At 39.7% G+C, this 23,027-nt stretch overlaps 1 protein-coding gene across 9 annotated transcripts in view; it reads left to right on the forward strand.

The window, feature by feature from the left end:
- The window catches only part of myocd (myocardin), a 100,443-nt gene that overhangs the window by 57,014 nt on the left and 20,402 nt on the right, over nt 1-23,027 (forward strand). For 6 of the 9 annotated variants that reach the window (XM_033326839.1, XM_033326840.1, XM_033326841.1 and 3 more), the window contains one exon: nt 22,914-22,979. In XM_033326839.1, the coding sequence (XP_033182730.1) occupies nt 22,914-22,979 (66 nt within the window). Of the gene's footprint in view, nt 1-17,317; nt 17,735-22,913; nt 22,980-23,027 lie in introns of those variants that run through there. The other 3 variants (XM_026352210.1, XM_026352212.1, XM_026352213.1) reach the window with 2 other exon arrangements.

A 23,027-nucleotide genomic window follows, 5' to 3' on the forward strand; every position in this document is an offset into this window, starting at 1 on the left:
AATTCAATTAGGAAATCACTCGGCCACAATGACCTGAAAATAACCCAGAGTTATTCTAAAACAAAGGCTCTGCCGAGTAGCCGCTGTGCCGTCTCACATGTGGTTTGGAAACAGGAGTGCTTAAAACCACAGATTCTTAGGGGCTGCAGAGATTAATGAAGAGTTTCTTTTTCCAGGTGTTGTATTGTGGATACAAGAGCTTTGGGCGCTGAATTTTTTACCAAGGGGAGAAATCCTCACGATAGAAATGAAAACAGTAACACAATATACAGCTCTGATCCGGCTCACGGCTCAGATGCGAGAACAGGAGCACATTCCAGACTGGAGTAAAAGGAAGCAAGACAGCTCGGAATCATTTTCAGATATTGATCACATGTATGGCATTTATGTGAATGGGGGCTTGAGAGAGTCAGTACTATATATTCCCACAGGAGCCAATTGAATCGTTTTTACAACCCCTTTGCCTTCAAAAGTTTTTGCTAACATTGTCTGACATTGTCCCATAAATATCAATAAAAGAGACATCTTAGTCCATCCTATAATTTTTTTACAGATTGGTCTGTCATCATCAGTACTTCTCGTAGCTGTTAGTCATCTTCTGTTGCTTTCATTGGCAGTGCTTGAAGCTGCCACATGCCTTTTTAATTTGAATGTAAAGTACTCAGCTTTTTTTCAGGCTGCAAGACAAAGTGGAGCTGCAACAGTAAAGAGTGGCTAAGCCCTACTAATTGATTTGTCATGTTGGCATAAGGTTAAAGTGACTAATCATTTCAAGACTTAAGTACAAAATAAAAGATTTGATTTATAGCTGCATTCAGCAAAGCTGGATTTTTTTTTATCTTTAGGATTAAAACAGAGGTGTGAACTCAAGTCTCATTATTTAGATTTGACCCAGACTCCCTATAGGAAAAAAAGGCTTGCAACTCCACTATGGTTTTACCTTTAGTTAGACTTTAGCGTTGCAATAATTTAGAATGTCAGTGAAGATCCCCAGTCATCCAGGTCATCCCAAAGAAATGCTGTTCATTGGCAAATGAACTTTCAATTCTAAAAGTTATGTTATTAACTGTTACGCTATGTAACCTGGTTTAATAGAAAAAAAACAATCACTTCAGACACAACACATTTTTTTATCTTTAAACAAATGCAAGAAATGTCTCTAACTCTTACCAAACTGCTTATGTTGCCTAAACATAACCACTCAGGAGATGAACTCAGTTCTCTAGTGTGACAGTTGTGCACTTTCTATGCCCACAATCTATCCTAATCACAACCTGATCCAGCTTCTGATTGGCTTTACACTCCTGATCCATGTAATCAGCAATAGGTAAGAAATGGATAGATAGAAAAAAAGCAGGATGGTGGCTTTAGAGGACCAGGGTTGGCCACATATCTGTAATAACCTGGGACTTGACTCTAGACTTAGCTGTATAGACCTGGGACTTAATTGTCTTGACTAGAAAGCTAATTGTCTTTACTTAGAACTATACTTAAGACTTAACTGTCTTGACTAGGGACTTGACTGACTCGATGACTAGACTAGACTAACAGTTTGGATCTGGGACTTGCCTTGCAACCTCACTTTCTTAACTTCCTTGTCTTCCAGTCTCTAATATGCAGGCTTCATGAATAAGAATAAATGTGCACAGCGCTGATTGCACATCACATTGCTTTGATTAAATTCAATCTTTTTGACTTATTTTTGCAGTTTGCAGCTTCGTAAGTGCTAAAATGCAGATAGCAAACTTAGTTGTTGTTAGGAACTCATCTGTTTAACTGCAGTTGCAAATCATGAAAATATCACATTAAAGTCTTTCTGCTCACGTGTTTTTGCACTGTTCAAATGCAACTGATAACCCAAATAAATAACAAAAGAAAAAAAGAATTTGGACACACAAAATACAATAGGCCCTGCTTCTAATAACTATGATCCCAGTCTTGTATCATGGTACACAATAACAGTGGAGGAGGGCTGCATGCAAGGTGAAATCATTCTCAGCTCTGTTCCTCCTTGCTCTCCCGATCAAGCTCATGTGTTGTGAATAATAAAAAAAAGAAGAATTCATTTTATGGTTTTACTAGTCAGCAACCCAGGTATGCATATGTCAAAATAGGGGGAAAGTTAGAACCACATGTTAATTTGAATGGAAGGCACCTGGTTGTGATTAGGACTGTGCTGCAGATTATAGAAACACACACTAGCCTGTACTTGGGGAGTGCACAATGGACAGGACAACACTGGCTCAGATCAGAATAAAAACATTTAAAGATCTAAAAGAATCTGTTTAATGAACACTTACTTTAGACTCATATGCTGTGTTTTTGAAAAGGTCAGTGTGGTGAATCTCCATATAAAGATTAAAGTTTCCATAAATTACAATGTGATTTACTTTACTGTTTCCCTCTCTGTATGTGGGCTTGTTTGAACACAGCATTCTTTTCTTCTGTGTTAGAGGCCTCAGAAGAGAGTGTGACAATTTTTCAGGTGTTATTCATTTCAAATTTCAAATTACTGTCAGAGCCAAACTTTTACAGGTGGTGGACATAAATGATGAATAAAAGCAATCCTGTCAGACTTTTTGTTTTTTGAATTCAGAGAATGCTGAAATCAAAGAGAAACTGATGAGGAAAATGAGGAAAATTACAGAAAAGCCTGTTATTAGAAAGCAGCCATTTCTTGTTTAATTCACAGTGGCATGCCATCAAGGCATGTATTCATGAACTACTGGCATTTCTGAGAATGAATGATGAATACTGACAACACAGACAACAAATTATTCACATGCATCAATACTTAAGCATAGACTTTATGCTTTAAATTATAGTTCTTTAAAACCTTTTCTAGTATGCATTGCTTTATGATTACGTATGTCCAGTAAAATCACCAGTTTGGGGATGAAATATAGTAACTGTGTTACTATAAACCATCTTTTATAGTTTGTTATCAGATGTACTTGAGGTATGCCCTGTAAACGTTCATCCTATTCAGATATTCATAATTTCTCTAACATTATGTATTTATAACTAAATTAGTTTAATCATATGTGACTGGGTGTCTGCTGGGAGTTAATGTTTATTATTCATCATCATAACGGCTTATGCAGTATATGAACACTTTTACTGTTAGCAAACAAGCTGCTGGAAACCTGTTTTGAGGAGCTTGTAGTGTTGTTGTATTGTATGCAACATGGCTGCAGTTGCCTATCACTAGTATACATGAGTCTACAAGAGTTGATGTGCAACCCCCTGTTGAACATCAAGATTTTAGTTTTAACATTACAGATACCCCATTTATACATTTAGTATACAGTAACAGTTATATTTCTGCACATCTGTCAAATTATCATATAATATACTGCTTCTTTATAGTTCTGATTAGTTGTTCAATATGAAAAATACTAATTTAAATAAAATAAATAATTTATCACTGGAAATATATGTAGGTCTGGTACGAAGTAAATGTTTGCTATGAGCACCTGCTTATTTTTCTGCCATGGTGAATGTTCAATATATATTTATTCATTACCCACCGTTGTCTGGAATCAACTTGTTTTATAATGTTAGTAATTAAAACAATTAATAGCAGAACCGGATTTTATTCATAGAATGAGGATCAGTGCTGTGATTGAAAAGCCTCATTGTCCAATGCTCAAATTGTGTTTTTTGCCCTCTTCTAGATATGTTATATGTTAAAATATGGAGCAGAAAATCCATCAGATGTTTCCTCTAAATAGCTCCCAAATACTGTCTATCCAAAAGGCCAAGTATAACATGGAAGTGAGGGTCATATTTTTAAAGGTTTCAACTGACATACCAGGAACTGCGGGAATCAGCTTTAGAAAAAACAACAGAATACCATCTTTTATATTAAGATTGTGCTCAAGCCCATTATATGGAGATACTATCAGGGTCAAGTATGTGTTCATTACAGATGTTCTTCAATTAACGCTCAGGACAGCAATCTGGTTTGATCATTCTCTGTTTATGTACATTGTGCTTCATTTTGAATACACCTTGGAAATTTCATTAAAATGAAGAAGCGCCAGAACAGGTATCTGGCTTTTGATCCACTGTTTACTTTGGTTTGATGTAGACAGCTGTTGAATGATACTAAGCGTTGTGCTAGTTGGCTTTACTGTGAAATTACAAACTCGAAAGACTGGGCTAAAAGAGACTTTCTATCTAATAAGAAAGGGAGAGCGGGCTGAAATGAGTCAGTTTCCTATTTTATGTTAAGACAGAAAAATAAATATGTAACCAATAATAAACCTGCATTGGTTGGAACTCAAATGTGCAGTGCTGTATAAGCTTTCACTGCAGCCTCTTTCATTCATTTCTTTTAGGTGGTTACTCCCTTCAGGGTTCTAGTCTGGAGACTGACTGATTGTCCAGTCTAAATCTTTTCTCTTCTTGCCCCTCCTTTGCTGTTTTGGCATTGAGTTTTTGGTCATTATCTTGGTGCATGATGAAGGATCTCACAATCTGTTTGGTTGCATCTTCTGGTGTCATCTTCAAGAAGTACAGTATTATACAAAGTGTAGATTGTGATACCTTCATTGCTGCCCTCTGGAGGTTGTTGCTGATGTCATTAACAGTTAATCATGTGTACAGGTATTGTAAGCACACACAATTTTTGAGGATGCAGATTGTGACTTCTATGATGTCAACTTAAGAGATGGCGGAGATGACTGACTTTTAAATCTGTTAAATCATTGTGTTAAAGAAAGTAGAATGAATGTATGGCTTTTCTCCAAACTCTCCATTACACCATATTTACACTTGCTTTTTTTATCCAATTTTTAACAACAGGCACTCGCAGTTTAGTACTCGATGTTTGGGATTTTAGTAAATCAGAAACCGACCAAGTGAACCATTGTGATAAAGTTAAAAAATCACATCTACCTAACAAATTGCTGCACAACGTGAGTGCAATTTTTGGATTATTGGCTTTGATTTATTTGGCTTTCTGGCAAAGATAAACAGCCCCCCAGTACTGAATTGTGATTATGATTCACTTTTTTTTAAGGATGTTTAACCAGTCATTTAATTTCCGATTTTCTCTGTAAATGAAATACCTACAGTGGCCAGGTAGTAGTTCCACAACCTCTGCCACCATGAGTGTGAGCCAACATCAGACTCTTCAGAGAATTTTAGACAGCCTTCCTCACAGATCATGAGTGTTCCTGTCTCTGACAGACAGGAATGATAAGAGTCGCCAGGCAGCACGTTTCCAACCACCATGCAGCCAAATCCTGAAGTACAATACAAGGTCACACTCACAAAGGCCTCCTTTGCCAGATTGAGTCTGCTCATTCTTTCCATTAAAATGTTTGGCAGTCCCCTGAAGATTTTACAAGATAAGGAATTATGTGTCTTTAATATAGAAGAAACTATATCCCATACAAGTGAAAAAGTGAAAACATTCCAAAGCCCAGAGTTGAAAAAAAAACAGAACAAAAACAAAACAAGATTCCTTTTATCTGTTCATTTGACACACTGGCTGAGATAACCCCAGTGACCTCTCTGTTGCAGTCAGTTTCTCCAATTTGTTGTATTTCACCTGCTTGTCTGACAAGCCAGTTGCTGTCTGCTGTTCGTTTATCTGACAAATTACACCCCAGGACACGTTGAGAAGTCCAAACATTTCCAGGCTGTCAGTCAAGCTGATGAACAGTTGAATGCAGAAGTGAACAGTTTGCAAGCTTGTGTGAAGTATGTAAAAGTCCCCCTTGTCACAGTGCTTAGGTGTTTTCAGTCACATGCAAATACAGAACCTTGATCACAGAGATTTGTGTCTGGGTCTATACATATGTTTATGCCTGTGTGCATCTGTGAGTTTAATCTAGGCGTCTCTAACAGAGTCCGCAGACAGCTCTCACCTACAATGGTGTTATCAGGGGAATGGCTGAGGTGTGTCTATTCTCTCTTTTTTTGTGTCGAATCATTGTTTATGTAGGTACAGTAGTGTGTCACTTATATTTAACAGGACACAACTGAGTGAGTCATACCATAGATCCATAGAATAAACTAAAAGCAGAGCCTCTTTCCTAAGCACAGGATCAAGAACTTTTCCCAACACCACTAAAACAAAGTAAAGGGAAGAGTAACTACTCTTCTGTTTAACAGTGGACATGTGAAAGTGAAGGCCAAACAGAGCCAGCTGTGATCTTTGAAGCTGCTTCATTTCAAGAGTAGTTTTATGCTTGATGGTTTCAGACGCAACTGTTTGTCTTTTGTATTTTGTTGTAGCATGACTTCAGAAGCTAGGTTAACATTTAATTCTGACAAATTTAAATTAAATAGAAAATATAGAAATGAAATACAACTCTGTGTGTGGACACAGGTACATGTAGCAATGAGAATGTCATTGACATCCATGACTTTCACCAAAATTGTCCAGTAAATAACTTTCCTGTTTAGTGGCCTAACTATAATAATATTCTGATAAATTGACTAACCTTCTACATTACTACTGACAATTTTCAAATTTTTTGCATCATTCCCTGAATTAATGAGAGTGTATGTGGAATTTCTCAGTCATCCAGGTCACAGTATGCTCAGTGCTCTTTATTATTAGGGTCACACAGGCCACACATTGACTCACATGACTCTATCACCAAGGAGTGAAGGACTCCACCAAGTTTAAATTGCTAGACCCAACACACCTGTCAGAACTGAAGAAAGCTTTCGGATGAGAAGAGGAACGAACCTCAAAGTGTAGTTGCCACCAAGTAGCCTATGTGTTATCTAGAACTATTGACCTTTAAAATACTGGATCGGCAAAACTGCATTGCACTGTATATGCATATATATATGGGTGAGGTTTTGGCCATTTAAACTACGGTACAGTACTTCAGCCACTTGGTATGTGGTTGTCATATTGTGTATGTGATAAAAATTGATAAAGACCTTAAGCTTGAGAACACCAAATAAAAGCTGGTGAATTGACTTCCAGTTAGCATATTTAGCTAAACTTTATTAAATTACATAACTTAGCCATTTAATGCACTAAACACACAGAACGTTTGTGGGAAAGGAAAATTAAATGCGTTCTTTAAGTCTAAAAATTGGTTTCAGTCCATTCACCATGGCAGAAAAATAAGCAGTTGCTCATAGCAAACATTTACTTCGTACCAGACTTACATGGTACTGTTGTAAACTGGACCTGTTTTGAAATCTCTCCCTATTTGGTCCTTTACCCTCTCTGGTATCACATGTGATGGAAGGGTGCCAAAAAACTGGACACTGTTGAACACAAATTACTGGCCGGCTCTCTGACTCTCGAGTCATTTCTGTACAGACATCTCGGACTGCACTTTTTTTTTTTTGCCATTGACTTTCCCTCTCTCTCTCGTGTCTCCCCCTCTTCGTCCTGGCTCGTGTGGAGCCTGTGAGTCGTTCAGCCTGTGCTCATGGCTCTGGTCCACGACTCAGTGGACAGGCAGCCAATGACATCATGCTTCACTGTGGATATGTGTATGTTTGGCAGAGGGGGAGACAGAAAGTGACACCACTGGTCAGTGTGACACATTATCTGTCTCACCCACCAAGCTTGCAGTCTGAGTCAGACCTAATTGTGGTTATGAATATATGTTGCAGTGGCAAGCCAAAGATCTGTGCCCTTTAATTGTGAGAACTTTAAGTTATTCTTCTCTGTTATGATCATACTAACGTACTGGTCACCTGGCTAGTATACAGTGCATAGAAATGATAAAGACATTACAATGATGCTGATTGAGAAAGACAATCTATTATAAAAAGACAATTACTATACTATTTTTATGAAGAATAATTATAATAATTATGTATAATAATAATGCTAATAATAATAATACACCTTATGCTTTGAAGTAAAAACACACTTCATACACTTCTTTTTCAACACAAGTATCTTATGTTACAAATGCTTTTTAAGTCAAAGCATGTATATCTTAACATGAATAACCAAAGAGCCACACCCCTTCAGCACTGATTTGTGTGACATCTTAAATAATTTGTAATAGAACTTTAATTTCACCAGTGTAAATCCATAAACATTGTTCTGCGCAAACATTGCGGACACTGTGACCGTACACAGGGTGATTATCACAGGACGTGGAAGAATTTTGTGTTTCACAGCTGTCTTCTCTCAAATGAAATAACAGTTGAGTATAAACTTCCTCAGGTCTCATAAAGTTAGTCGACAGAGCTAGTGACTAGCTATTCAGTTCTTGCTGACACATTTTATGTTTATAGCGACACCACGAAATTCAAAAAGAACGGTTCAGATCTTTTCCAGGCCCGTCATTATTCAGACAACAGCACACGCTAAAAAAGCCTGAAAAAGTCCTCATTGAGCTTACTGTAAGCATATCCTGGCAGTCATATGTACTTTAGTTCATATTGGGCAGTACAGATTGGTCAGATTCCACGGTAATAATCTCCAAACTTTTGCATTTCTAAATACATTGACATGTCAAACTTGGGACATTTAAAATGGTATGCATTTACACTATGACATTGCAGTATAACTGTATTGTTTGATTTGGGTTGGCTTATGAAAGCTTTTAAAGAGGGTTGCATGATTTCCCAATCATAATTACAACTTGTTTACAGTGTTAAGAAGAAACTGGCAGTTATGGCTCCCTCAATTTGACTTAGTCTAGTGTCAAACCCACACAATACCTCAGAACATCTCTCTTACTACCTTGTCAGTTTGGATTGTCTTTTTATTTACTATGTGGCCCTCAGTGTAGATGGCCCACCCCACTCCAAAGCCAGGCATGCTCTTGGGCATGAAAATTGCCATATCCAATGAGGTAAAGGCAGTAGTTTTCCACAGTTCACAATCCTGTTAGTTGAGTCAACAGCATCAGCTTCGCTTTATCTCATTACTCTCAATCATGATAAGGCTACAAGTTTCCAAACCCACCGAGGGTGGAAAGGTGTGCTGGGATTAACACACACAGACCACAGTGATAGGAAAAAAGACAGCTAGAAACGTACGTATACATGTGTAGCCCCTTTCACAACCCTAGAACAACATTTGATCATGACCCACTGAGCGTCCCTGGGGTGTTAAAAGCAAGCAGACGCATGTAGCTGTTGGTACCCCTTTGTTGTTTCAGCTTTTGGAATCAGGCAAGGAAGAAAGAACGGTTTGTCCGACTGAATTACCTATCGCAGGAAAAATAATAGAAAAGGCAACGTACCGAATCAATGGGTCGGCGTGACGATAGCGTAATTTCTTACTGACAAGTCGCATAAGTCAGGCCTCTCAACATCCCATGGAGCGGAGATAGCACATGTAGTCGTGTGTTTGGTTTGAACGCGGAATGGCAGAAAATGTCACCCCTGATAAATGTCTATGGTGCTGATAAGACGTACTCCCCTGGGCGAACGTGCACATACATATGACACACGTGCACTCATGGGCAGATAAACACACAGACAGACATAGTCCTATAAATAAGTCTCTGGTCCTGAAGGGTCAAGTGGAGTGCAGCCCAGCAGATACTAGCCCTGTACCCAAGCATTAGTCTGTGGCCCATGGCAACTCCAATGCCTGCTCTATGTCTGTCAGCCAACTCAAACGTGGTTCCCAGATCAGATTGCACATCTTTGGAACAGTTTTTATGCAAGAACAAAAATCTGACCTGGTATCAGCGTCTGGAGTAGCGTGTTTTATTCTGTTAAACAGACGTCAGCGGAGGAGGAGTCAAGGGGCGGGAAGACGGAGTGGGTGGGATGGGGTCATACCAACAAAAACATGGCTCAGATTTGTCGTCATTGAGAGAAAGAATGTGCTGACTGACAGGTCATTTCAGCCAGGCCATTTGGAAGGGCCGTCCAACTCAGGATATCCAGATAGCTAAATATTATGCAATACTAAATAATACACTGTGGTCTTTTCTTTATATCTTTTAGTCCGGTAATGATGCCGTGGTGGACCTGCACCACTGTGACTCCCTGTTAAAGTCGTGATGGAGAGCAAAGTTAGTGTACTGTTTTCTTTTAATCTTTTTGACCGTTTTTTTTTGTTTGTTTGTTTGTTTTATTTTTTCATTTCAGGTTTTATCTCTTTAGTTAAAGACCTAGCTGGGCGTTCAGTATAGTGTTAATTTCAAAAGAGCTTCAGCCAGTCGGAAAGGTAATTTTTATGAATGGTCATCCCACTACTTCTGTTTGACATAGATAGCAGCTAGTGACTTTGCAGATTAGGATTTCAGGAATGCAAATAAAGGCTACTTTGGTTTTACACACACTAGTTTTCTTGTCACTGGCAACTTGGGGTCAACTAAATCAAGAGTTATATCTCCCATAGTATCCCTCTGTTACCCCTGTATATTCATGTAACTCAGCTCTAAACAAGTAAAATCTGAAACAAGCAGCTAAAACAATAAAATGCTAATAACATATTAGGGCAATAATAATAATCCAGTAAATATTAAATGTTAATTTAACAACATTTAACACTGGCGGCGACATTTTTCTGCATAATTCATGCTTCCTAAATATACCTATATTATGTACTATCTCCTTTCGTCAAGATATTTTTGAATACATTACTTTGACTTTGGTAGCTGTTGTAGCACTTCTTAATTGGAAAGGCAACTGTTCTATCACTGTTGCAATTTAATCATAGATGTAAGAAAATGTTGCAGTTATAAGGCAACTTCTAAATGTTTTTTTCTATATGACGCACGCGCATGTGTGTGTGTGTGTGTGTGTGTGTGTGTGAGTACATGTCTAATTAGGTTTGACTCCGAGAAGAGTTCTGAAATTAGTTTCAGTTTCCTGTTTTGAAGCAGTGTAATGTCTGACACTTTGACATGCCTGAACATCTCTCAGCTATCCATGCTTTCCACGCCTGTGTGTCTGTAAGGGTCTAGGCGGACTCAAGCCCAAAAATCTGTCTGCGTGGACTGGGAGCAAGTAAACTGGACGTTCATTTCATGCACCCTAGGTACAGTATGTACAGTTTATTTCAACATCCTCTGCACTGTTTTTTTTATAAAGTTTCAGATCTTTTTTTTTTTTTCATTTTTTCACGTTGTTCAGCTAAATACGACAAAATCTTCTTGGTGTTGTTTTGTGTTAGAAGTCGCCTTCATGTTTTGTAATGTGTATGCGTGGAACATGCCAATGCACATTCCTAACTGTTGTTACAACAGACGTAACTAAGTAGTTTGTGTACATGTCCGAAAGCATGTATTGGCCTTAAGACAACAAAACTTGTATCATGCTATAGCTTTATCCATACAGTTTTTCCTGGGATTATTGGAGATAATTTGCATAGAGACATTCTATTTCTGTTTCACTAATTTTAGACTTAAATTGTTTCTTTTAAAAACTCCCTCAAGCCAAATGAAAGACATTTGCGTGGCATAGATGGTTGTTCTTCTTGAGGTGCGTTCCATCTGGATCCGTTAGTCACAGACACACACATTAACAACAATAAAGTAGACTTTGAGTTATTAAATTTCTGATAGTGAAGTTTTGGGAATACCTCATAAAGCCATTTCGTAGCCCTTGGTAATAGGCAGGAGTTAGAGTTAAGCTGTGGAGTTGCAGTCCCGTCTATATACTGAAGCCTCGCAGACATGCTCCCCTCCTTCCTGCCCACGCTTCTGTGGCCACCTGCCAGGGCTTGCAGACTGGAGCGAAGGCAAAGCCAATTGCTAAAATCTAAACAGCCACACAAACACAAGACTGTATAAACCTAGTGTTTATGGCTTTTACATGATATGGAAACAGTCTATCTCCATTGCACTCTTGCTGGCTTATGGATTGCATTTGGATTGGTCGCAGCGTGGCTGTCTCTCAATCACACTGACATTTCCACCCGGGCGGCAGACATGCGCCAGTAGGACCCACGGGCCTATAGAAGACTTAGGAGGGAAAGCAGAGTGAAGGACCAGATAAAGATGGAGAGGGAGCAGAGAGAAGACATGTAAGAGGAGACAGTAGGGGAGGTTGCTGGCGCTGGCTCTTCTTTCTGTCACTCCTGGTTTGGATTCGGCTCGCTCCCTCTGGAACTTCATTATAAACCGCAGCTCAGAGGCAGGAGGGAAACACTGAACCTGACTCCACGTCTGGCCTCGTCCATGTCTTATTCTCACTTTCCCACCCTCCTTCCCTTCACCTCTTCTTCTCCTCTCACAGTATATTTCTGGCTCCTCTGCTCTCGTTTTACGCCATGCCCTCACTCTGTCTCTCTGTCATCTTATATTCTTGATATTTTACTCTTTTTGTTTGCGTTCCATGATCTCTGCTTTACTCTCCTATCATTTTGTTTTTAGCCAGCCGGCTTGTGTCGTGAGAAACCCCTGTGTTTTCTGATAAGACTGATTGGGTACTGATAAAGGACTGAATCACTTTCAAGTCTCTGTGTTGAGTAACCCAGCTTCCATCATCTAACCTCATATCACCCCGTTGACTTCTTACATTTTTTTTTCAGCAGTACTAAAAATAATTAATAGCTTATAAAAACATTGCTTCAAGTTCACTTTAACACTAATTTGAAGGAGATTGGAGGATAAAGTTATTTAAAAAAAAAAAAAAAAGAAGTCAAAGCCACGTAGCAAAAAAATAGTGTTTCCCTAATTCAGATCAACAGTAGACAAAACCAGTTTTCTTAGTTCTAGCCAGTAACCATCAATTTTGCTGGTCTAAATGTCATGCAGGTAATGCAATGCAATTGCATTACTGATTTCTCATGGAGTTACAAAAAAAAAAAGTTGGACTTTTAATATGCATGTATGGACGTATGTATTTAACAAACCAATAGCACAAAATGATATACTGTGTGGAAGCTATGACGTAAAAGAAAATAATAATGCTACTCTGATGTTTTCTCACATTTTAACATATTCTAGTAACTTTCAAAATTGTTGAATCTGAAATGAAAGGGTTAAAATGACTAACCAATATGTTTTGCTGTGTGTCCCTGTGTGTTCAGTACAACAATGAGCTGCTACAGTAACATTATCATCCAGGAGCAACTTTCACAGAGTGTAAAAATAACATATATACAGTGGATGTGTGTTTCATGTGCTCCTACCACTAAAACCCCAAAAAAGCTGTTTCTTGTAACTGTTGCTAATATGACAGCACTCACGCTGATGTGACACAGCTGCAGCCACTGGGCCTGCGGAGGCCTCAGCGTCTTTACAAACTTTCACACATTAACATACACTAACGCACTCCAAAACACTCCACCATATGCTGTGCACTCCTGACCTGACAGCCTCATCTCGAGTCATCAAACTCTTTAGCCGCATCAACTCACTCTCTCCCATCCTCCCCCAAAACAACTTTGCCCCCTTCCACCCTCACCACACACAAACACACATGCTTCCCTCATTGCTCTCCAGTCCTTCCTTCTCTTCCTGTGTCTTTCTCATCCATATTGTCTCTCTAACTCATTGCTCCCTTCATGGCAGGATTAAAGAAGACTACACATGTCAGCTTCATGACAGCAGTGAGAGGCATGCTAAGACTTTGTTGGGTCTGTTCTTCTCATGGACTGGGTTGACATTAGGAAATATACAGAGTAATGACAAAAAACTAAATTAAAATAAAACTAAAATGTGCACTTATGCACGCTACAGAAAGATGAGAAAACAGAAGGGATGAAGGACAAAGTTTCCCTCCCTTCTGCTACACTATAACAGCTGAGGACTTGCTCTACAGGGCAGCTCCCATGGTGTCCAGCTCATTCATAGTGCCTTGGGCAGTGCATTCCAGTATTTCCTTCTGTGACAATCTCTCAAGCAAATGGCAAAGAGACAGCTGAATTCTAGGGATGGCATATGAGCAGAGATATTTAAAGCATTTAAGCTACGTGACTGCTCCTATCAGCAGCAAGGGGACTTTTTCATCATTTATTGGAACTGACGTTGATGACGATCTTGATTAAAAAAAAAGAAAAGAAACATTCCAAACACGTTGTATGGAAGTTTGTACTTCCCATGCTGGACATCATTTTTATGATATTTTGAACAGTTTGGCCATTTTAGCTAGTCACATCTGCTTTATACAAAACACAAGAAATCACATAACACTAACAGTCATTTTTTGATCTAGATGTCTGTGCAGTTAGCCAATAAACACGTTCGCTTACTCTAGGGAATGTGTGCTTTTAACATGCTTCATGCAAAGACATTAGACGTACTTCAACAGCATTGTTTTGAAAAATGCATCATACAGCAAAGCGAAAAGGGCTGGACCACACTGCGCCCTTACTGTATATAATGTACGAAAAATGCACTCTGTCTAATTAGTCTGTCTAATTGGTATATGAGCATTATTTTTTTCTCGCTTTGTCTTTTTATCACACACATACTTAAACACATACATGCAGCTCCAGACAGTTCAGATGAGACTTGTCACGTCTGTTGACATAAGGCCCAATTAAAGGGGAGGATTAAGCCAGGGCTGGGTGACCTCTTCAGGAATCTCTCCGAGACGCTGTGTGTACACTGTCAAAAACTCTGACAGACCTTCCCTTTAAGCACTTTCACCTGCTAATTAAGACACACATGCACAAATGTTTTCTTTTTTCACATATGTAATTGTGCGTGCGTTCATTCACCGCACACACAAGACCAAAGTACCCACAAATGTCAGTGGTAGATTTGCAGCTCAAGAAGCTTCTATGTAAATATTTGACTTGAGCATTGTATGGGTTTTTTGGAGTCCACTCTAGGACACGTCAGTGTGCAGCTTAACAGCAAACAGATAGGGCATGTTATTTATTGTATTAAATTATTATAAGTTTCGGTGTGTGCATCTCACTGGTGTGTGCAGAAGCTCCCCAGCAACAAAGGCCAAAGAGTGTTTATGGTGTGAAGAGATTAAAATGAATAGCGGCGGGGCAGAAGCAGTGAGCTGTTGCTGGACAAAGCTCTCAGTGACTGATTAGTGCTCTGTCCCTGCAGTTTTTACACAATGTGGAGAAAAGGCCTATGATAATCACACACTTGTCTCTGGTATTCTTTTTATTTAGCAAACTGCAAAGGGACAGTGTATGGTATTGGTGGATATTTTAAGAAAACAATAACTTTAGGACAAAAGTCTAGCTGGAGATGGGGCTCATGAGGCTTAACAGGGTAGATAGGCAATGTTTTAAAAAAGGGAAAGAAGTAGAATGGCACTGAGATAAAATGGAGTGACACAAAGACAAAGTCAGAGCACTGTAAAAAAAATTATTCCAGCAAAAAGGAAAATATTGTATTTATCAAGACAAATGAAGAGAAAAAAAGAATCGATTGAGCTATATTAAAATGAAAGATACATATTTTAAACCTTAAGTAACAAAAAAAACAAAAACAAAACAGAAAACAGTCCATTAGTCCATTAAATGAATTCTTACGATGGACATTTGTCCTAGCACAGCTACACTATGTTTGCCAATCAGACCCTGACTTTTATTTTGTTTGTATTTGATGCTGGACAGCTGTTTGCTGTTGGTTTATCAGCTATTCAAGAGCTGCCTGCTGCTGCTAATGTGGGCTAAAACAGTGAGCTGAAAGATGATATAATATTCCTCTGAAGTTAGGGGAGCTGCAGAGTATGATCATTATTTTAACAACTGAAAGGTGCAACTGTAAAAAAGAAAAGCAGTTAACCTTTTTGTGAGTTAGAAAATGTATGTGGGGAAGACAATATAACTACATGTAGATGTAGTTCCTCAGCTGGAGGATAGAGTGGATGTCTTCAAATCACAGGTTACCTTGATTAATAGTAATTGCTAATTTGCATAATCATTTGTATTTCTTTGTTGCTTTATTGCCATTTGTACAGTGTATGTAGGAACAAAAGCCATACCGGTCAAGGGCCACGCAGTGAATGTCACTGTTTAGTCTCCCCACATTCTCAGCTGTAACCACTGAACCCTTTAATCTAGGTTCAGGGAGACAGTAGCCCGGTGGAACAACAGGCACTGTGGATTTTGCCATCTGCTGTGTAACAAAAATAATGACATAAATGAAATTCACACATTTTATTTTGTTGCATTTCTTCATTGTTGGTGTTTTTAAAGTTTCTAACGTTATACATTGGGTCATATTCCATCTTACTTACACCCTATTCATGTCTGGGTGTAAACAACTGCAGAGGAATCCTTAACGTGTCCAGCTGACATCCTGTGTTGATGGACAGTTAGGAACCTCTGTGACGTACAGGAGCTGCAGTTGGCAAACACCAGCCTCAGAGGAGAGAGGGCACAGAGCTGACAAATGTCTGACTGGTATGTAGGAGCTGGAGGAAGGGATGCTTGGCTGAATACACGCTGGACAATCTGCTATCACACTGCTGATAATATAAGCCCCTGGTTTTTATGTGCCAGATGATAGACTGGCCTCACCTGATCATGTATACTGTACATCGACGAATGACAGTGCCAAAATAGCACAACCAGAGGCTTACGTATCTGTAGAGTGATGTTTTTAAATGTGTGCTAGCTTTTACTTTTCACCATTATCTATCAAAACAAACACAAATAAATGCTCAGATATGGTAAGTTCAGTGTAAAAAATGTTTACTTCCTAACATAATAAATGTTGAATACAAAATTCACACCTAGTTCCTCCACTGTGTTTACTGGCTGGTAGATACTGTAACTAGTTTTATGTACATTGGGTTTATTCTGAACCCAAATACTACATTTGTTGACCTACAACCCAAACAGTGAGCTGAAAAACACTAGAATGCTTCATATCACTGGGGAGAAGAGCTAAGTCGGATTATAATAACTAACAACTTTCTCCAGCTTGGTCACTACAAGCAACATTTAAAGTCCATGTAGTGATTTGATAAATATTTAGACAGTGCTGATGCAGATGAAGAAATGTGCATTTGATGTTAAATTTCAGTACTTGTTACAATGCTACAGAAACGTTTAGTTTGGTGGGCAGGAATTGTCTTCTAGTGATATGTGCGACACATGAATTATGTCAGCATGTTTCATATTATACAAATGGAATTCACTGAAGTTAGCAGGGTGACTTTTCATCTTCTGACACAAGGCAACATGTCAAGTGTCCATCCTTTTTCCACTTTCTCCCTCCTGGCTGTACTGTTGCTCTAATAGCAGTCTCTGTGTCTCTATCTTGATCTTCCTCTCCCTATCTGACTCCCTTTCTAACGACAGGCAGCAGGACTGATAGGCAGATATATTTACACTTGTGGTAGGGGAGGAAGAAATCATCAGCCAAGCCCTGTCCAGGCTCAGGCAGGCGTGGCTTAGAGGAAACCCTGGCCGTTTAGCCCCTCCTCAAACAGAGCATATCTCTGTGTGCTGCCCCTGGCCCCTGCTCAGAGCTCTCAGCTAGATGGGACCAAAGCCTCAGCGACCCACAGACTCATACAATCCCACATCAGCCCCTACGGGTAAGAGAGAGAGAGCGAGCGAGCAGAGAAAAGGAGGCAGGAAGAGAAAGCAGCACACAGAGAGCAGAAGGCTGCTGCGAGTCTGCTCACTTGACTGAGAGATACAGGAAAGCCAGTGTGTGTTTGTTTTTGTTTTTCTGAAACTAGTTTTCTTCTAAAGCTGTTGATGAGGGAGACTGGGTCAGCTCCAACCCATCTCAGCCTAGGGTCCAGAGGTGGCCAGGAGGGTCGAAGTGTCTACCACTTCTCCACTTTGTATGACTTTATTTTGCAACTCTTGAACACTGGAACTGTACTGAAAGCATTATGACTCTTCTGGGTTCTGAACACTCCATACTGATACGAAGCAAGTTTAGATCAGGTAAGTGAAACAATGACTGACATGCTTCTGTTCTGTTGTATCTGTGTAGGCACTGCCAAGGATTTATTCTCACAGTTTGTCTCCCAGCACTTGGTATTTACGGGCGATCCTGTGCATATTATGTCATTGATCTGTCTTCTCAGATGAGTTGTATTAACATTAACTATGTGCTCGTCAGTAACACCTGCAAAGTGACAGCTGTGTATACCAGAACAAAAGTGAGCCTGGCGTAAGTTAGAAATCCCAGCACAGGGCCTGACAACTCGCCACAGTGCCACAGTTTGATGGATTAATAGCTGGGAGTGTTCAGAGATGTTCTTCCACCTACTCGTAAATGCATGACATGTGAGTGTGATGCCCCAGGCAGGTTAATGCACATGTTCCGTGCCAGCCGCCAACCTGCTGCTGCTGCTGAGGAAAGTCAGCGAGTCACTCGTGCTGTGTCCCTCCGTACAAGCGATAAGGGGAGATTAGACAGTGGAGAGGGTCAGAGGTTATCTTAATATGGCTCAAGTGAAAGCTGACGGTGCCTGTGCACGTGTGTCTGCGAGTGTGTGTACCTGGGCATGTCAAAGGCTGAGCGTTGGTACAGACTACAGCACTAATTTAAGTTCTCCTTAACACATAGCAGCTGTCAGGACTTTGTATCCATCACTCTCCTTCCCTTACACACACTTTAATTCCATCACTCTCCCTTTCTCATTCACACACACACACTTTATTAATGACTTGTCTTCATTTTAAGATATTTTCTGTGAGCCTCAGCTGTGTGTTTACACTGCTCTGCCACAGCGTGTGTAGTCTGAGCAACGCTGCCACCTCCCTGAGGAAGACGTAACTGTCGCTTGTAACAGCTGAGCTTAGAGCTTACTCTCTGCTTTATACAACTTGATAGGCAGAAGCATTTCATTCTTTTTTAATGAATGTGCAAACTTGTGTCTAGAGTGGCCTCTGTTCCTTACTTGCAGTTTCCCTGTGAGCTGTAATTGTGTTCCAGAAATTGCAGGGTTAATGATGCTTTTCCTTTGAGTTGTTTAGAGCCGATCAGCAGGGTGGGAAATGACCCCCAGTGCTCCGGGGAACACAAGAGGGTGGATAGCTGTGTTCAAAAAGCAGCAGGAGTGTTTTTTTTTTACCAGAATGGTTCAGGTTCTGTGTTAATTCTAGCTGGTTAATTCACCAGAGATGTACTGTCTTTACTGTTTCTATTACCATAAAGTCATGCGAGCATGACTGAAATATTGTGTGTGACTGAAGCAAAACTACCTGTGATAACCACTGATGACACAGGGAATCCGGTTGTCTGGTATTTACAGTTTTCTTTAAGCTGCAACAGCTCAGGTTACATTCAGTGCCCTGTGAAAAAGCAGTGGTTGTTGCTTCTTTTGCCCCACGCTTGAACTACATTATCAAAGCCATGGGAACTGCTGCTGCATGGTTGAAACTAAAAGAAAAGATAACGATCTTGCTTAAGTGCTCCCTGCGGACCTCTGAATGTCTTGCGCGTCTGTGTGTGTGTGTTACTGTGTAGTTCTCATGCTGATTTGATTAACAGCTGAAAGGGCTGTGGCCCATGCTCTCAAGCTCATTGCCATTACATAATATACAGAGGCGTCAAACATGAGCTAAATCAATACTACAAGGTGTCAGCCACGTGTAACCACGTAAATCAGAAGCACAGACAAGTGCAGTCTTCATTACACACCTGTTTCGTATGGTGTATCACATCCAATCCAGCACTGATTGATGCTAAATCTACCTTTCTGCACATTTTATGCCACATGTTGCTAGTTCAGCTCATGATCTACAATGATAAACAAATAACCTCTCTATGAGGGGTATCTGTAAAATGCACTTCATCTGTCTGACTCACTGTGTGCCCTGCTGTTGACTAAGCTTACCGTAGTTCATTTTATCATGTAGTAGAAACTATAGCCAGTGGCTTGTGTGCTATTCAATTAAACATGAATTAGGCTTTTGCAATTCTAAAGTATCTATTGATCAGAAAGACATTGTAGACATTGTTAATGTTGAAAACGATTATCGCAGCTGGAAACCTACACAAGTCTGTCATCAGCAAACATTAGTCCTGAACATGTATGTTTTTAAAATCTGCTTCTCTTCCAAGTGACCCCAAAGATTTAAACATTGGTTTGTATTGAACTAGAGTTATTTCTTCAGTACTTTGATAAAACATTTGGGGTCACTTGTAAGCCCTATCATGTCATGCTTATCGTGTTAATTAGAACGTATGGCATATTTTGCCGCATATCTTTGATAACAGTTTTGATATAGCTGATAATAACTTTGACCTAGCAGCAGATAAAAAAGCACTTACCTGTGTTTTTGCAGTCAAGCAGTGGTTTTTACGTTTTCAACATAAATCTGCATCACCCTGCTCTGTCACTGTCATCCACAAGTCTCTGTCAATGGAGCAGTTCCAGAAATTGTATCTTAATGGCGGTATGCTGTCTCTCCTGCACACTGTCTCTGGCTCACGTTCCCAAATCTGCTTCTAACTGTCCAAGACCATAAGAATAAAATATGTGAGTTCTGTTTTAAGGTGGATTCTCACTCTATGCAGAGGTATTAGACTAAAATAAACCTAATACTTCATTTAGGAATACCTGTTTATTAGAAGTTATACAGTTGTACTCATACATCTGTCGTGATCGCATTCCTGCTTGTGCTGAGGGAAGGTTCAGGAGATTCATTTAACAAATGCAGTCAGTCCTTTCAGCGAAGTTGTTGGAGTTTAAGTGCAAAAGTGTGGTGTTATTATTAGCCTGTTACTTTCTCGTTTGGTGGCTGTGAACGTGTGAGGCACAGGAGGATCATAAATCACAATATCACTACTCTGGCTTGTGTAATTATCACCACTTCACCAGTGCAAACTAGGCCAAATGATAATTTATTTACACTATAAATCTAAAAACTTATAAATGTGGCTGTGGATTTGTATGTCCTTTGTTGTCAAGAAAACCCAAGTTAAAACAAATGTCTCCAGTTTCAAAGTCAACAGCAAGAGAGGCAGAGTATTGAATGGTTCAGTGATCTGTGATTACACAGGCTGGCTCAGGTCCTCGGTCTATGACATGTACACTCTGGCGCGAGTCAGGCTTTTTAGGACAAAGAGCAGATTCTATGGCAGCTGCTGGAGGATTATTGATAACCTTTCAGGAACATAATACAGAGCAGCACAGAACCATCCCCTGAGTTCAAATCAAAAGAAGCTCTGCAGAATTAACTACCACTAACGGTTGAAATCAATTTGTCACTTTGCTTTTTCCATGCAAGAAAAGACAAATACCCATGGACGAAATTAACAATGTGAGTTGATTTAAAATACAGCGGCTTTAGCATGACGTAGTTTAGGATTTGGCTTAGGTGTAAGGACACATTATTTTACTCTATTTGTCCAAACTTTATATCTGTTGGAAGTGTCAAAGCCTAACAACAAAGCTAGAGCAATTAATCTGAGGAGCTTTTAAAGAAAGCCACCAGATCATATAGCAGCAGATTATAAAACAGCTGTCTTACCGTAATGTTAGCTAATCAAATGAAACACAAATCAGTGTGACTACACAAGTGCACCAACGTAGTTAAAGGACAAATTCATCAATTGTCAATGAATGGTATTACATTTCCCTTTGTTCCCTTGCCTTTGTTAAGTCCCACAGATTAAGTCATCTGTTTTTGTTTTTTGTTTTTTTTTTAGTTCAAATTATGTCATTTGGAGGAGTTCTTCTAAGTTTATATGATGTCATTTGGAGGATTTTTTTTTTTTTTTCAGTTTAACCTCACGGTTAAGGTTCGTATTAGTTATTAGACTAAAGTTAGGCTACATGTTCTGTGTTTCAGTTAATCATACCCTACTGTATGATTGCAAGCAAATTTGTAACAATCAAACTAGGAAGCTATTTAATATAAAGAAGATATCGTGCACCAGCAGCTGTTCTTCTTCAATGTGAATTTATGATGTCCTCTTCATATAAACATACAACGGAGCAGTGAGCAACCATCCCTTGACTTAAAATCAAAGAAGCACCGCAGAATTAACTAACACTAACAGTTACATTCCATTATCACCTTGTTTTTTCCATGACTGGGAGAGGAGACAAAAACTGCACACGTACACAGACGATTGTTGTTGATGTCGATTATTAGTCAACATGACTTAACTAACTTTAATTGGCTAAAGTTTCATCATTTGCATGTTTTGGTTAGTCACCGACTAATGCCTGTGTTTGCTCTCTGTGATGTTGCGACCAGCAGGTCACGACCCCCTCGCTGTAAACTAAAGCAGATGTCCGATGAAGTAAAGGGCCTGGTCTTACATAATGGAGGTGCACTCCCATGAGAGCGCTATCATGTGGCACCCAAGCTCACAACACTGAGTCTGACTATTAAGAAAGTCATTACATCAAAGCTGGAAGGTTTGAGAAAATTCACAAAATTCTCAAATGTAGCCAAAGTTGCACAAATATGAACCACCTGAGCAAGATCATTACCAGTAGGGTAGACAGGCAGAAAGTGATTAGGGCCTTTCAGGAAAGGAGGAACATTTCATACCGTTGTGTCAGATCCAGGATCTCACAGAGAGACCTTCAGATAACAGTGGGGAGGAAAAACACACGGACAAAGAAAGAAAAAGAAATGCAAAGGAACCACAGACACAAGCAGACCCACAGACATGGGGGAGGCTCTGTGTTTATGACCCCACACTCCCACCTAGACGATGTCTACACACACATACACAGCATGCAGAAATGTGCACACACTCCACGGACCACACACTGCTGAGGAGATCTGTTTAAAAGCCAGGAGCTGTGTTTATCCTTCGCTACATCCTGCTCACAGAAATATTTGTGAACATGCAGTGTTGTTTTTTCCATGTTTTGGGCATGTATATGTACTTATAGATACATACATAGGTACGTATGGCGTACTATATACAGGTACAGTACATGCTGTCTATTTCAGCATGTAGCTGAAGTGAAGTGAAATCAAACTAAATAAGTGAGAATGAAACAAGTGTATTAAAAATGAGTTGAATTCTGTCTCTCTTCCTGCTTTTTCTCTGTCCCTTACCTGTCTTTCCACATCTCTTTCCCATCTCTCCCTTTCATTTTGCTCTTCTCCTCCATCTATCTCCCGCTCTCCCTCCCACCAACTTCAGTCCTACAGTTAAGACTTCAGCAGAGGAGGACACGAGAGCAGCTGGCAGACCAAGGCATCATGCCTCGTGAGTAACACCTTCCAACACTGAGCTGCCGCACAAGCAGGCGCACAC

This window comes from Anabas testudineus, chromosome 19 (assembly GCF_900324465.2).
Source record: "Anabas testudineus chromosome 19, fAnaTes1.2, whole genome shotgun sequence".
Taxonomy (NCBI): Eukaryota; Metazoa; Chordata; class Actinopteri; order Anabantiformes; family Anabantidae; genus Anabas; species Anabas testudineus.